The 17,164-nt window shown below is 40.2% G+C and overlaps 1 protein-coding gene across 12 annotated transcripts in view; it reads right to left on the minus strand.

Annotated features, from left to right (window-relative positions):
* RBMS3 (RNA binding motif single stranded interacting protein 3) overlaps positions 1–17,164 on the minus strand; it is a gene marked incomplete at its 3' end in the record, with an annotated part of 726,099 nt that overhangs the window by 231,042 nt on the left and 477,893 nt on the right. For all 12 annotated transcript variants that reach the window (XM_081246096.1, XM_081246094.1, XM_081246095.1 and 9 more), the window contains one exon: positions 12,369–12,526. In XM_081246096.1, coding sequence (XP_081102222.1) covers positions 12,369–12,526 — 158 coding nt within the window. The remainder of the gene's footprint in view (positions 1–12,368; positions 12,527–17,164) is intronic.

The following is a 17,164-nucleotide window of genomic DNA, read 5'->3' on the forward strand; positions in this document are numbered from 1 at the left end:
TACTTCTGGCTGCATTGGGTCTTTGTTGTGGTGTGCGGGCTTCTCATTGCGGTGGCTTCTCTTGTTGTGGAGAATGGACTCTAGGCACGTGGGCTTCAGTAGTTGTGGCATGTGGGCTCCAGTAGTTGTGGCACGTGGGCTCAGTAGTTGTGGCTCGCGGGTTCTAAAGCACAGGCTCAGTAGTTGTGGCACATGGGCTTCATTGCTCCACGGCTTGTGGAAATCTTCCTGGACCAGGGCGTGAACCCATGTCCCCTGCATTGGCAGGTGGATTCTTAACCACTGTGCCACCAGGGAAATCCCTTAATTTTTTTTTAACTAGGAAACTTCCATTTCTAGGAACAAAAGAATTCAAATTCTGCTCTTTCTCTTTTCCCACAGGACCCACTATCCATTGTCTCTTAGGGAAGATAACCTTCCCTCCTAGCAGAGACATGAATGAGAGAGGAAACGTGCGCCCTTAATTACTACAGATGTTGCTTTATGGAATTTTGATTCCAGGAGAGCTATGGAATGAAAAGCTTATGCCCCAGGGCCCCCTCCCAGTTCAGTTGCTCTCTGGGTACTCGTCTAGATAAAAGGCAGTTAAGAATCTAAAGCCTGCTTGCCAGAGTCCTACAAATCAAATCCCTCCCCTTTTGTCTTTAAAACGACATGGAGTTCTAAACGCACACTGAAACTGGATGGGGGATAGTGTGTGTGTGCTTGGTGGCTTCATCTCGTCCATCCACCCAAAACATTTTTGTCCTGGTTTGAAAGCCTCATATCTTCCCTTTTGGATTCTAGTATGATCATCTTTTGTTAAGACTGGTTTACAGCCCCACCAAGCCCAGTGGAGGCCATTTCTGTGAACACCAGACAGCAGCGTAGAGTGTTCACTCTGGCTTCATTCAGATTTAACTAAGTATATGTCTGCAGGAGCCTTTAGAGACTCTCATCTCTGAAAGAATAAATGCAATAAAAGTCTGTTTTCTGTAGCTGCCAGTGCTTAGTGTCAAACCATGTTATGTGGCACTACCCAGCAGTGACAATTTCATTTTAATACACAGGGCACATTTTAACAAGGCCAAGCCATCCCAGCAAAGAGGGCAATTGAGGAGCTGCCAAGGGGAAAGGCTCAGAGTGAGACCCATGGAACTCTGGGGGAGAGACTGCATTGAATGGCCACCTTAGCAAGAATGTGACCATTTTCTTCTCCAGTTTCACAATTAGCCTATTTGAAATGCCAGCCCAAGCTATCTGCAATCTGGCACGCGCTCCACTTGAAACTGACACTAATATTATCAAGTGGGTCTGAAAAGGCAGCGTGCCAGACAAAGCTGCCTTTCCATGGCCCCTTCAGATGGGCCACTGAATCCCTACAACGGCACTCATTCTTTCTAGGCGGTACGTGAACCCTCACATCCCTCAGAAGAGCTCGTGTGCCTGGCCAACCATTCACCCGACAATGCGATGCATTAATTAGGTTCCTACAATGCTCCAACCATTGTATAAAGTCTCAGGGTTTTCTGTTAGGTCTGATGTTTAAATACAAACGTGCATTAAAGGTCCTGCTTGACATTCTTTCTTGTCTCCGTGCCTAGGAACCTGGCTTCAGTCATTCAAAACGCACCACTGAATTGTGATTTAGAGAAAATTTCTTTTTTACAACAGCTACTAATAGGTGCTAGTTTCATAGCCAGTACAATCTCCACGGGCAAATTACACCAGATGAGAGCCTGATCCAATACCGGGAGAATGTTCTGGGTCAGACTTAACACACAGAGGTGGCAAAGTATTGTGTAAAACGATTTGCAGCCTACCTGTCTCACCTCCATGGAGAATCTCTCAGTTTATGATCTTAAAGCAATAAGCATGATTACGCACATAGTTAAAACAAATCCACCCCGTCATTTATGTTGCTTAATGAAAGGTTTCCACTATTGTGAAATTTTTGTGGTTTTGCAATCACAGGCTCCGTACAAATTATTGGCGACTTAGAACAGACAGCTTTGCAAGCCATTCATCCTCGCTTCCGGTAAGATTTGTGGAAAGTGTCAACATGAAAAGATTTTGTAAAAAACAAATTATGTCATGGTAACAGAAGGAATAATAGTGAATTTCAGCAAGAAAGAGGAGTGAAGCAGTTGAATTTTCTCAGTTTTTGCAATTTGTTTTCTTCCTTCGAGGGGCTTGACATCTTTAGGAGACAAGTGTCATAAATGCCAAGTAGGGCAGTAGACTGGACTTCCTACCACCTCCCTTTGCAGAAACTCTGACATTTTGGTGGCCCCTTGCTTAGCACGGAAGCACATTCCTCTTATGAAATGGAGCTATGGATAATATTTGGTTCATGAAAACCCACTCCAAAACTTTAGAATCACATATATTCAGGACTGGAAATACCAACATCTACATGGTACAGAGGAAGAAAATAACACCAGAAAGCAGTGGCTTCTCTAAAGTTGAGTTGGTGGAGGAGCCTGCAATGGAACCTTTTGTCTGTTGACGCTGAGTTCATTGGCTTGTTTGGAAGGGATGGGGCTCCACTGCTGGCCTCCTGTCATCACTCCTGATTTCCTGCCCTGATCTGCTTTCATCTGTGTTGAAGCTGGATGGGGCCGGCCATCTCCATTTCATTCAGCCATGATTAACTAGAGTAGGTGTTCTCAGAAATAGAGATTATACGCTGATATGATATCACAAGAAGGGCACTTCACCTGTGTGGTATTCTTTCCAAAACTTAGATATAACATGGATCCCATCATGAAATAAACATTGAAAAATGCAGACCTGGAGACATTTTCCGGGATACCTGGCTGGGACTACTCGTGGAAAACAAGGAAAGTCTGAGATACTGTCAGAGACCAGAGCAGACTGATGAGAAAAACAACCAAATGCAAAATGGTACCAGGGATTGGATTCTGGAACAAAAAGAGGATATCAGTAGAAAAATTGGTGAAATTCCAATAAAGCCTGGAGTTTGGTTAATAATAATGTACTGATGTCAATTTCTTAATTCTGACAAATATGTCATGGTAATGCAAAGGGTTAAGAATGGGGAAAATTGGATGTAGGGTGTACAAAACCTGTGTATTACCTTTGTAACTTTTCTGTAAAACTAAACTTATTCCAAAATAAAAAAGCTTATTTTAAAAATGATGGTACATTAAAATTATCAGGGAACTATTTTTTTAAAATACCAGTGTCTGGGCCCCAGCTCAGGAGATTCTGACCTAACTGCTTTGGCATGAAGTCTAGGCACTTTTTTTTTTTTTTTTGCGGTACGCGGACCTCTCACTGTTGTGGCCTCTCCCATTGCGGAGCACAGGCTCCGGACGCACAGGCTCAGCGGCCATGACTCACGGGCCCAGCTGCTCCGCGTCATGTGGGATCTTCCCGGACTGGGGCATGAACCCGTGTCCCCTGCATCGGCAGGTGGACGCTCAACCACTGCGCCACCAGGGAAGCCCTAGGCACATATTTTTGAAAGCTGCCCAGGTGATGCCAGTGTGCCGTCAGGGTTGAAAACCACTGTTCTGGAGTTCTCTGTCAGGTGCCCCAAACTGGAAACCATGGGCCACATCCAGCCTTCACGAATGTTTTGCTTGGGCTGCAAAGAGTTTTTGAAAAATTTGAAATGGTTGTCAACATTTAGAGATTGGGAGACTTCACATGAAAATGTGAATTTCTGATTCCTTTTGAAAGATGAGATGAAAGACGAGATAAGGTGTTTTCTGCATGGCGACTATGGTATAACAAAAATAAATTTGGTCTCTGTCCTTGGTTCCTAGCGCGGAACTCCTAAAACTCTGCGGACTTCCCAAGTGAAAGGAATGTCTTCTGTTATTTGTCATGGATCAATTTTGACTATACCTGGAGTTTATGTTAATGAGGTGATTCAAGGTGAGACCCCTAGATAGCTTCAGAATAGGGCTGGTCACCAGAAAGACCAAAGAATTAGAGGGCTGGAGCTGTCAGGCCCACTCTTCAGTGTCTGGGGATGTGTGAGGGGCTGGAGATTTGAGTGCAACCACCAAGTGCCAATGATTTAATCAATGGCGCCTATGTGATGAGACCTCCATTCAAACCACTGAACAACAGGGTTTGGAGAGCTGATGGGTAGGTGGGCACACTGATGTGCTGGGAGGGCGGGACACCTAGAGAGGGCAGAGAAGCTCTGAGCCATTCTCCCAACCCCTTCCTTGCCCTATGCATCTCTTTCATTTGGCTGTTCCTGAGCTGTATCCTTTATGACATACAGGTAAATATTTAAGTGTTTTCCTGAGTTCTGTGGATAGTTCTAGTGAATTTTCAAGCCTGAGGGTTGTCAAGGGAACCCCCGAATTTGTAGTGGGTGGGGCAGAATTGTGGGTAGCCTGGTACCCCATTTGTGGTGGTGTCTGAAGTGGGGATAGTCTTGTGGGACTGAGCCCTTGAACCTGTGCAGCCTGATGACAACTTTGAGTAGTTAGTGTTAAAACTGAAATGAATTGTTGGACACCCAGCTGGAGTCAGAGAATTGGATAATTAGTATGGAAAAATGACACATATTCAATGTCACAAAAATCCACATATTTGGTGTCAGAAATGATGTCAGAAAAAAGACATCACAGCAAAGTTACTCTAGATTTGAGCAGTTGTTTTCTGTAAACAGAGCCAGTTTGCCATCATTCCAACCTACCTGTATCCATTGACAGTCTGAAGGAGAAGTAGCAGGTGGTATTTATTGCTGATTTTGCACTGCTTTCTATTTCTACTTTTTAATAGTGGAGTCAAGAGGAAAGAAAATTAGTTAACTCATCTATGTGTGCTGACGTTTTCTGCTTAGCCCTCCCCCATATGCCTTCTCTGCTCTGCTCTATGCCCCAAAGAAGTGACCCTTCCATGGACTGTATCACCTTTGCTCTGTTACTTGATGGTTTTTATTGGTGTCACCACTGGAGGCCTGGTGGAAACAGAGAGAGATCTGGCCGGTCCTCCTCATCCTCTCTGCTTTGGCACCACGTCTGTCTGGCAAGGGTTACATCCCTCCCTGTCTACAGCGCCTCTAGGGGGCCCCTCCTCCAAGGCTCTGGGTCTCACTGGGCTCTGGGCACATGGCTTCACCTGCTGTCTGCTCTCAGGGGTAAAGGCTTCCTTCTGCTGCTCATCTCTGGGTATCTCAGCATCCCTTCATCAGTTCCCTTAACTCTGTCCACACTTCTGTAAATACTCCTCCTCCATGCTAGCCTCTTCAGTTGGATCATTTGTGGTGAAACTATGTTTCTAGCCAGCACTTTGACGGCTTCATCATAAAAGTATCAATACCCAAGGAACAAAATGATCTCTGAGGCTGTGTATTTCAAGAAAAATGTAAGAAAAAATAAGTTTACTTACACTTACTTAGTCTGGGAACTGCTTCTTTCAGACTACCTACCTACCCCCAGCTGACATCCTTGTCTGGATGCATCATAATCTAAATCTACCTTTTAACCATAGATTAATTGTGTTCAAAGGGAATTTGGTAAAGAAATGGAAAAACATTCAATTCAAAAATTAAAACTGAGATAAAGAAGGAATCAATAAGTATAATATGTTCAGGTCTAGAAAAATCTCACCATTCAATGCAACTGGAACTCATTTGATCAGTTTTAATCAATCTCTTTGAGCTGCAGCCATATTTCATTCATTACTAGATATTACTATCTATTACATCTCTCTTCTTTTTTCTATAATATATCAACCTTGCCTTTTTTCTGTTTCCCAAGTATGAGGAACTGGCCCCAGCTTAGCTCTCCTTCTCTCTTTTCCTCTGCTGGGACAGCTCTCTTCCCTCTCCAGGCCCACCAGGGAGTCTCATGCTGGTTTCTTCTTATCATGTGCACCTTAGTTTAAATGCTCTCTCCTCAGAGGGCTTTCCTGTCCTTTACCTCAAACCTCTCATTTTGTCACATTCTTTATAGCACCCCTATGCTTTATTTTGTTTTCATAGCACTTTAGTTATTTGATATTGTTGATACTCATTATTTACTATTTTATGTTTGATGACACACTTATTGTGTCCCCAATCCAGTAGAATGCCAGTCAATGAAAGCAGATACTTGTGTGTGTGTGTGTGTGTGTGTATGCACATCTCTAATTATCACATGTAGAATAATTACTGGCATATTAGTAGTGCCCACATATTTACTGGGTGAACTGAATGAATGCATGGATGAATAATTTTATGGGACTTCCCTGGGGCGCAGTGGTTAAGAATCTGCCTATTAGTGCAGAGGACACGGGTTCGAGCCCTGGTCTGGGAAGATCCCACATGCCGCGGAGCAACTAAGCCCGCGAGCCACAACTACTGAAGCCCGTGCGCCTAGAGGCCGTGCTCCGCAACAAGAGAAGCCACCACAACGAGAAGCCCGCGCACCACAAGGAAGAGTAGCCCCCACTTGCCGTAACTAGAGAAAGCCCACGCGCAGCAACAAAGACCCAAGGCAGCCAAAAATAAATAAATGAACAAACAAACAAACAAATAAATAAATAAAATCAAGATGTCAATACTCTGTAATGACCTATATGGGAAAAGAATCTAAAAAGGAATAGATATATGTATATGTATGACTGATTCACTTTGCTGTATATCTGAAACTAACACAACATTGTAAATCAACTATACTCCAATAAAAATGAAAAAAAATACATTTTACATATCGGGAAGGGAGGCTAAAAGAGTTTAAGTAACTAGTCCAAGAACACAGATAGGAAGAACAGAACTAAGATGAAAGCTAAGTTATTTCTGACCATAAAGCCATATTTATAACCACATGGGTATAGATGGATGTTAGGTTGGTCCAATTCATAGAAAGCAGAGCATGTATGAAAGATATTAAATAAAAGAGGCTCACATGTGCCCTCCAAATGATATTTCGAAGTCTTTCTCTTTATTGGCTGGAAGCCAACAACCTACCTGAAATCCCCACAGCCTTCAGGGCCCAAGAGTCCCTGTCATGGTTTGTACTTAGGGCAAGCACAGGGTAAAGAGACCTTACAGACCCTGAGCACAGGGAATGGCCTCTATTTCCAACTGCAAGGTAACAAAGTTCTCCAATTTCAGTTTCACAAGGATAAATAATATTCAGAACTCTCCTCCCATCCCACAGAGGGCTGATTTTGGAATAATGCCATTCCAATTTCAAAATAATAGAACAATAAACTGTATGTTTTTTCTCCTTTTCTAAGTTTTTATAAAAGCATGTATACAGAAAGATTGAAGACCAGGGGATTTCAGAATAATAGATTATTCAATGCAATTTAATTCATTTGTTTGTTTGGTTGACAGGTTGGTTGGTTGGTTTGGGTTTTGAAAACCAGGGCTCCTAATACACGGAAAAGAAAGTAGAGTGTTCTGCCTTTTCTAGCCATGACCATGACTTTCTGATGTTAAAAGACAGAAAGACAAAGAGGCAACATAAAGAAACGATGAAGATAAACACATAAAACAAGAATAAAGAAGCTACAGGGTGGACCAGGGGTTTTCTCTTTAGTGGATCACATCTGCTGGCAATTGAGAGAGGAATTAAAATTACTAAAAGGAATAACAGTCCACCTTCTTTTCAATCTCAGCAAACACAGTTGTAACCTGTTTCTGTGCAAACACAGCTGTAGTTTCGTGGTTACTAATCACTAAGTTTACATTTTAGAGATTTTCTTTGCTCACATTTGATTTCCTAGTCCCATGCATTTGAGACAGTAATGGCAAATGAACTGCCAAAACATCAAGGGAGAAATATTAACACAACATTTCTTAAAGATGGATTTAAGGTAGATAGGAATTGAAACACATTCCAAACAATAAAATCACATTTAGATAGGCTTGATGGTCATTTTAAAGCATCATATAGTTGCCTACAAAGAAAGTATTGGCATTTGCCTTATAATTTTAAAAATTTCTATATTTTCTTTATGCTTATTCTGAATCCAAGTTCTCTTTCCATTTCGGGAGGTGGGAGAAGATATAGGCAGCAAGAAATGTCAGGCAGTGGAAAGTTAAAGAATAAAATTGTAACGATACTTAAAGTAATTAAAAGAAAATACAAAAATAATATTTTAATTAATTTTTAATAATCAGGCTGATATTTGTCTTCCTATAACTGTGATTAATTTTTTTACTTAGTGAAAAGAAAGAAGAACTGAAATGGTTTATTTGGAAAACTTGCCCATTTGGTAGGGAGTGGTAGAACACTGCCCAGATATTAAAAGTCATTCAAACAAAACTCCATGAGAATCAAATTAAGAGTACTGAAGAGAGGTGAAAAAAACTACAGAATACAAAGGTCTCTGTGCTCAGCGGTCTCTCACGCCCTTTAGCTCACCAGGGGACAGTAAATGCATTGCTTAAAGAGGTTCTATGTTCCCAGATGTTGAAGCTGGAGTAATTGTGAACGCTTACCCTCATCCCTTCTCCACTTTGGGTCATTCTTTACCGGCCTCTCATAACACTCGTCAATGTGATTTTTGTTAGACAAACGGTCTTATGTTTCTGGGAATGGGAAATGGATAACGTGAACATGCAGTCCTGTCCCTCCAGACTCAGGCTGATTTATGTTCTGATCCTCACGCTGGAAGGCAAGGTAGTCTGTTGGCACCCGCGAGCTCTGCAGTAGTGGGTCTGTCTGAATGTCAGCATTCCCACCATAAACTTTTGTTTTTCAGGGTTTATGACTTGGCTATAAAATGCTGCCTGCAGGGGGGTGGATCTTACAAAATTGTTTTATGTTACAAGAGAGGAAAAAAATAATAATAAAATAAAATGAAAGTCTGTAATTTCAGACACTATCTACTGCCTCTGGAACGTTAAAAAGCCTGTAATTGTGCTGTCTATAAATAATATAAATATTATTTAATATAAATATAAAACGAAGATACCACCTTTACTTTGAAGAGGTGATTATCAAAGAAGATGAATATAGCTTACAAGTAAAATAATAATGGGGGTTTTCTTTTGAGTCAAAGGAATTTCAGGATCTCCTGCACATGAACCAAGAGCCACACCTGGGATTTTGTCTCAAGATGGCAGTGCAGAAAGACCCTGAACTCACCTCCTCTCACGAGCACACCAAAATTACAACTATTTACAGAACTATCAATGGAAAAGACTAACTTACCAGAAAAGATCTTCCACAACTAAAGATATATCATTATTTGTTTGGCTATAACCCTTGTGATCTTGAGAACATGGGCTTATGTTCACCTATACCCGAACCTATAAGTGGGTTCTCCTGCTTATCTTCTGTGAGATATTGTACAGGATTTTAAACTTCTCTTGCCTTCATTTTTTCTATAACTGTAAAATGTGAATATAATAATATAACAAAACAATAATAATTAACTCAAAAAGCCAAAAAGAAAAAAAAAGGAGGAACCACAATGAGACAGGTAGGAGGGGTAGAGTCATGGTATAGTCAAGGCCCTTGCCCCCCGACCCCCCGCCAACCCCAGTGGGTGAATCACAAAGGGGAGGATAATTACAACTGTAGAGGTTCTCCCCAAGGAGCAAGGGGTCAGAAACCCACATCAGACTCCCCAGGCTGGAGGTCCTGCACTGGGAAGACGAGCCCCCAGAACGTTTGGCTTTGAAGGCCAGTGGGGCTCACTTTCAGGAGACCCAGAGGGCTGTGGGAAATAGAGACTCTACTCTTAAAGGAGGCACACAAAATTTCACACGCTCCGTGAATGAGGGCAGAAGCAGTAATTTGAAAGGAGCCTGAGTCAGACCCACCTGCTAATCTTGGAGAGTCTCCTGGAGAGACAGGAGGCAACTGGGACTCCCCCTGGGGACAGAGATGCTGGCAGCAGTCATTTCTGGGAGCTCGTTCTGCCATAATAACACTGGTGCTGGAAAGTGCCATCGTGGAATCCTCCCTCTAGCTTATTAGCCTCAGGACCCAGCTCCATCCCCACCCACCAGTCTGTTGGCACCAGTACTGGGACAGGCAAGAATGTGGAGAAAAGGGAACTCTTGTACACTATTGTGGGCATATGAATTAGTGCAGCCACTTTGGAAAAGAGAATGGAGAGTCCTCAAAAAACTAAAAAGAGAAATACCATGTGATTTAGCAATTCCACTAGTGTATATATCAGAAGAAAACGAAAACATTAATTCAGAAAGATACATGCACCCCAATGTTCATAGCAGCATTGTTTACAATAGCCAAGACATGGAAACAACCTATGTGTCTATGAACAGATGAATGAATAAAGAAGTTGTGTGTATATATATTTTTTATATTACATTCATTAATTTTTTTTATTGAAGTATAGTTGATTTACAAAGTTGTACCAATCTCTGCTGTACAGCAAAGTGACTCAGTTTTACATATATGTATTGATACGTTCTTTGTTTTTTGTTTTTTTTTTCGGTACGCGGGCCTCTCACTGTTGTGGCCTCTCCCATTGCGGAGCACAAGCTCCGGACGCGCAGGCTCAGCGGCCATGGCTCACGGGCCTAGCCACTCCGCGGCATGTGGGATCTTCCCGGACCGGTGCACAAACCCGTGTCCCCTGCATCGGCAGGCGGACTCTCAACCACTGCGCCACCAGGGAAGCCCTGATATGTTCTTTTTTTAATATTCTTTTCCATTATGGTTTATCCCAGGAGATTGGATTATAAATTGTGTGTATATATAATGGGTGGATCCTAATCGAATCTGACTGATGCCCTTTTAAGAAGAGATTAGGAGCAAACACAAAGGACAGATCATGTGAAGATATGGGAAAAGAAGGCCATCTACAAGACACAGAGAGGAAACCAAACCTACTGCTACCTTAATCTTGGACTTCTAGCCTCTAGAGTTGGGAGAAAATAAATGTCTGTTGTTTAAAGCCACCCAGTCTGTTGAATTCTGTTATGGCAGCCTGAGCAAACTAATATATCGATACTTTGTACCAAAAATCTTTTGTTTAAAAAACAAAACATAGATCTTCTTAGAAAATGTGTTCTCTTGATGAATTTGAAACATGTTCCTTTCTCAGCAGGAGCATAAATGAAGGAGAAACTAATTTGTTAGAGAGAGGTTTTGCGGGGCAGGAGGTGGGTGCTGAGCCAAAGGCGTGTACACGCAGTGTGAAGTGGAGCATGGCAGGCATTTAGTGCCTCCTGCACTGGCTAGGCCTCCAATAGCAGGCTGTACAGTCTCCAAGAATGAGTAAGTTGGCAAATTTCAGAGACCCAGGTGTTGCAATTAGCTCTGCCTTGACCATGACAATCAACAGTTAACAATGTTCTGAAAACTTGAATGCCTCATGCATACATTCAAGTCTGGGAGATGTTTTTCATTCTGCTGACTTCTCTTCAAATCTTCAGACCTGTATCCTGCATACATCTCCCGGTCTAGTATGTGTAGAACATTGTGGGGAAGAAGAATTTTAAGACATGGTCCATGACCTCACGGAAGTCAAGTTAGAGGTCAGTTAATCAATGCATTTTCATATCTCTCCAAGTGGGTTCACAGAGGTTGGTTTGGGATGGTTTTTCCAATGATGGCAGGGTTCCCCATTGGGGGAAACACCTGCCTGCAAGGGGTTGCCTTCCAGATGACATTAACATTCATCCATTTCATTCATGTTCAGTCGGCTCAAGACCTCAAGACACATAAACACACCCAACCGTGGAGACATAGCTTTTCCTTTTCTTCTTTGTTATTGAGCAGTTTCATTTTCCCTGTAGTTTCCTTAACTTTGTTTCTTCATGAAAGCACAGCAGGTACCACCATTTTAACTCCATTCCTGGCTGAGATCCTCTTTCGTAAACATTCTCTCAAAGTTAAAAAGAAAACTACTCATCTTTTTCCAACAATGAGAAAAGTGCAATTTGTTCTTTTCTGTTTTGTTTAAAACATCAAAAACACACAGCCAGGGCCTCTTAAATGCAAATGCCCTCTTCACCTCCCCTTAGCTTTCTGAGTTCCTTGCGACTACCCAACAGTTCCTGTTTCTCGAAATCTTTCCTCTCTTCTCTCTTCCGCTGACTGAGAAATTCTGCCATCTTGCTCTTTAGAAATCAATGCTGAAACATGTGGATGCTTTGTTCACCCCATGGGGTCTTTAGCTCTGGGGTGCTGGGCATTTATTATCCCTAGTAGAAACTGACGGCATCTGATTTTGTTGATCTACAGGCATAGAGAGGACTGGGAAGGGGTTATGCATACCATTACGACTTGAGACAGATATAAACATTCTATGTACAGATTTTAGCAAGAACAACATATTTCTAGTTACACTGGAATTCTCTGACTCAAAGCAAAGATACAGTCAGTTTGATAAGCTACTTTTCTTTGAATATTCTATATTCCAGCACTATTGTAGTGCTAGAAAGGGATGGAATTAAAGGGAATACAAGGAAAGAGCAGGTGTTTTACCTGGCAAAGCCAACGCCTCTGCTGACTCCATTAGCATCTCTTAGTATCCTTGTGGAAATGACATGTCCAAATGGTTTCAGCATAGTCTCAAGCTCCTGTTCATCCATAGAAATGGGGAGATTTGAGATATATAGGTTTGTTGGGTCTTGCTCTTGTTGCTAAGGGAAAAAAGAAACACATGCAGTAAGTTTTGAATATTGAGAAACATTGCACAAATTTATACATTTTGCTTACACTGCCATCTAGGTTCCAATCTCTAGCATGCTCTTGGAAGTTCTTTCAGTAAGGGTGGTATTTCTTTTCACTGAATTCCTTCTTGCCAGAATGCTTCTCATAGAAGCAATGTCATCAGTGAAAACCAAACTTTCTGTCTAGCCTTCCTTAGAATAGTCTAATAAACTTTTATTGCAGTTGAACTAAGGTAAGTATGTATATTCTATGACCATAACTAGTGGTTCTATTACCACTCTAACTACTGTCACCACTAGTTACTAATGTTGCATTTAGTGAGTGTGCATAACATGCTAGGCATTGCTTTAAACACTTGATATACATTATTTCATTCAATATTTCCAGTACATATAATTGTTACTACTTTACAGTGGACAGAATTGATCCCTAACTTGGTCTAAGTTATACAGCTCTTAAGTGTCAAAGCCAGGGCTGAAACCTGGGGGTATCACCAAAGTCCATGGGCTTCCCTGTCTTGCTATAGTGCCTTCCACTGCACCAATGGGGAGAAAAGAAGTGTGGTCCTAGGACAGCATTTATCATCAGCCTCAGCATCAATGGGGAACTTTCTAAAAATGCAAATTCTTAGGCCCCACCTTGGAATCAGAAACTTGAGGGTGGGCCAAGTGATCTGTGTTTTGACAAGCCCTCCAAGTGAGTCTGATGACTGCTCAAGTTTGGCAATCACTCCCATAGACTACAGTTAAATATTTATATATGAATGAGATTATGAAGCAGTAGTGCTTAAATAAGCTTTGCTTAATAGAATGGGAAATCAAACAACAACTGCTAGCATTATTTGTAAGTGCATGAATATCTTCTATTTCACACAATGAATTAATAAGTTGGAATTTAGTTGTATGCATGTCTCAAAATAAAGCACAGACAAAAGCCTGACATGACTGATCATTAATATCAAAATAGATCCCATATTTAAATGAACTATTATATTTTAACCAACACAACAACTTTAACTTCAAGAACAAACATGATTAAATTGGAAAAAGCAATTCTGAAGTCTATAGGAAATGACATTATGTAATAGTAAAATATCTTTTGTGAAGAGATGATATATTCTGTAGCAAATTTGAGGTTTTAAGCAAAGTGAAAAATACAATAAACAAAATTCCAAATATTATTACAGATCAAGAAATAGTTTTGGCATGAAACTAAGCTCCATTACTTTTAACAGCTCTAAATATTCAGACAGGCCATAATATTTTTATTAAGCGTTGAGATGAATAAGATCTATTCTTAGGTTCTTTTTGAAACATAGTTTAGTTTTCAAACTTTGTGATCACCACGAAAAACAGTGCAAATAAACAGGTAATCAATCAGGAAAAGACAACACAGCTTTAGTATTTGGGAATAGTGTATATGTAGAAACTGTACAACTGTAGTCTCTCTCTCTCTCTCACTCACACACACAGACATACACACACACACAGACATACACACACACACATACATACACACGCACACACACACACACACACCCCACTAATTAATGGCATGATCCTAGAGAGAAAACAGAGATGATATTATTTTTTTCCTAAGTGGACATGATCCCCCACCCAACCGCTGGGGTGATGAAAAAAGAAAAAAAAACCTAAAAGAAAAGAAAAAGTGGTGTTTCAGATACATAATAACAAACCTATGTACATATGACTTTTGACTTTATATTACTACCCATCCTTTAATTTTAATCTTCACATCATCATTCCAAAGGTAGCTAGGCAAATATCATCATACTTATTGGATAATGAGGAAATGGAGGCATGAAAAATTCATCATCTCACCTGAGCACAATCCAATAATTAGTGACAGGGTTCAAATTAAATTTAGTCAGATTTTCTATCTTCCATCTCAGTGTATTTTTCCAGTAGCCCAATGTTTCCCAAGCTTCAATCATTCACATATCATCTTAGAAAATTTGCCAGCCATGTACTATAAGTTTATTTACTTAAAAGTTTTCTTTTTTATTAATTAATTTTTATTTATTTTGGCTATGTTGGGTCTTTGTTGCTGCGTGCGGGTTTTCTATAGTTGCAGCGAGTGGGGGCTACTCTTCATTGTGGTATATGGGCTTCTCAATGTGGTGGCTTCTCTTGTTGCGGAGCATGGGCTCTAGGTGGGTGGGCTTCAGTGTGGGCTCTAGAGCACAGGATCAGTAGTTCTGCTGAGTACATGGGCTTAGTTGCTCCATGGCATGTGGTATCTTCCCAGACCAGGGATCTAACTGTGTCCCCTGCACTGGCAGGCAGATTTTTAACCACTGTGCCACCAGGGAAGTCCTTAAAAGTTTTCTTTAAATCAAAATATCTTTGGGCTTAAGTAAATCCATTGAAAAAGAAAACATTATATTGTTACCATAGCTAAAAAGCCAGTATCACTTGGCATAAGTAGGTTACTATCAAAATTGGCAACAAATTCTCGTGATTAGCTACTGTTTGTTCGCAGAAGATTGTGACCCTGGTGGTTGACTCTCTCTTAGTTACAAATGAGATTCGTAATTAAGAGAGGTATTAAGCACACTAGGACCAGACAGAGTATTTTTCCTGTGAAGAATCAGAATTGAGAAAGAGTTGAGAGAAGAAAAACTTTCCTATGATGTGATTTCTGGAGCTTATACCCTAGATCAACTCAAGTTCCAGTGGGAGCTCCTGCTTAACCCAGAGAGTGGGCTGCAGAACATGGCAGTCCCATGAATGGGTTGGCATTTGCCCAACATTCTGTATACCTTCATCCTTAATGAGGCTAAACAACCATAAGCAACCAATCCCACTAGTGAAGCATAGTGTACAGATCTAAGTAGCAGTACACCAGTGTATACTGATTCAAATCCATTTCCAAATTCTGCAAGTATGGAATGCACTGCAACTTCTCAAAATGGTGTGTAATTAACACACAGAGCTTAATACACAAGAGATTGCCCAGTAGCTATTTTCTGAATCCAAATTCAAACAGCAAGGCCAACTCCTTAATCTGTATTCACAGAGACAGTACAGAATTGGAGAGTGTCATTCCTTAATTTGTATTTACAGGAAGAATACAGCATTTGGGCAGTGTTATTCAGTAAGTAATTCTCTCCTCTGAAATACAATATAAGTCTTGAACATATTTGTTGATGACAGTAGAATTTAATTTCTGCATAGAATAAACTTTAAAGTAATATATGCATTTATATTTTTATTTTCAGTTTTATATTTATGTACCACATTTATGTTAATAGATGGGCTCTTTCAAAAAGTTCTTTGGCACCATGAACCTAAAAGAATGTGCCTTTTAAATCTGCAGAAAAATAACTCATGTGATACCTGCAATCTAGAATCTTTTAAAAATCTTTTTGTTTTTTAACTTAAATTTTCATGATCACTTAGCTCCAGAATGGACCTAAAGGAGCATCTTGTCCAATCTGATATTTAACAGATGGGAAAAACAAAAACGAAAACAAGCTAAAATAGTGCTTATGACTTACTCAAGGCCACTCAGCTAAATAGTAACAGGCTAGAGATAGAACCCATATCCTTTCATACCTGGTCCAATGTTCTTCCCAGTTCTTAACACTGCCTTTCCTCCTAAACATCAATGAATAACAGATGGCAAATTGTGGTTCAAAGGAATATTTGCACATACAAGAATAAATATCTCTGAATCCCTTATTTTATTCACGTTTGCTTATTCATGAAGTATCTTTAGTTACAGAGGTAAGGCTACAAAAAAAAGAGGATTCCTAGCCTTAGTCAGCATTTCACACATCATCAACTGAGTGAACACTCTGCAGTGTATGCTAGTCTGTAAAAGTATATGACTACAATTCATACATCTATTACATTTAATTGACCATCTCACCATTTTGCTCTGTTTCTGTATCTTTTCATCTGTATGGGGATTTCTTGATTTATTATTTAGTTTTGTCAAAAGATTGTGAAAAAGTTAGAACAGTACCCTCTCCATTGTTAATGGGAGCAGAGACCTTGTCATTTTACACAAGAATATAAAAATTTTTTCCTGAAATGACTTCATTTTTCTCAGATTTTTAGTGTTAGGTTTATTGGTACTCATTTGCTTTACTACAGTTGAAGACAATGTCAGAACATTTCAAGGAAGCTTAGCAAATGAATACGAACAGAGGGCAAAATTATTGCTCATATATAGATCAAAGGTTATGTCTGGGGCTGTGTTTTTTGGATACACATTATGACTATTATATATACATGATTCTGGAAAAGGTAACTACGTTTGAAGAAGATTTCAACACTCAATCTGACAACACTCATGCTTGATGAAATTATATTTAAATATTCAGGAAGTAGTTATTGGCATTAGGAATTTTAGAGCGATGTTTCTCAAGCCACCTGTGGTGGGGACCATTTTTATTTCCAATCTGTCACAAACCAATATTTGCAAAATATTTACATTTTTCAAAGTTAATAGAAAAAATTAAGAGACATACAAAATGCAAATTGCAATTTTTTATTACTACATTAAACAAACCAAAATTACATTTGGATTAAATGTCATGCTAATGTGAACTTGTTATAAAAGGTTTTAAATGCTTATTC

This window comes from Mesoplodon bidens (genome assembly GCF_964165515.1).
Source record: "Mesoplodon bidens genome assembly, chromosome: 10".
Classification (NCBI taxonomy): domain Eukaryota; kingdom Metazoa; phylum Chordata; class Mammalia; order Artiodactyla; family Ziphiidae; genus Mesoplodon; species Mesoplodon bidens.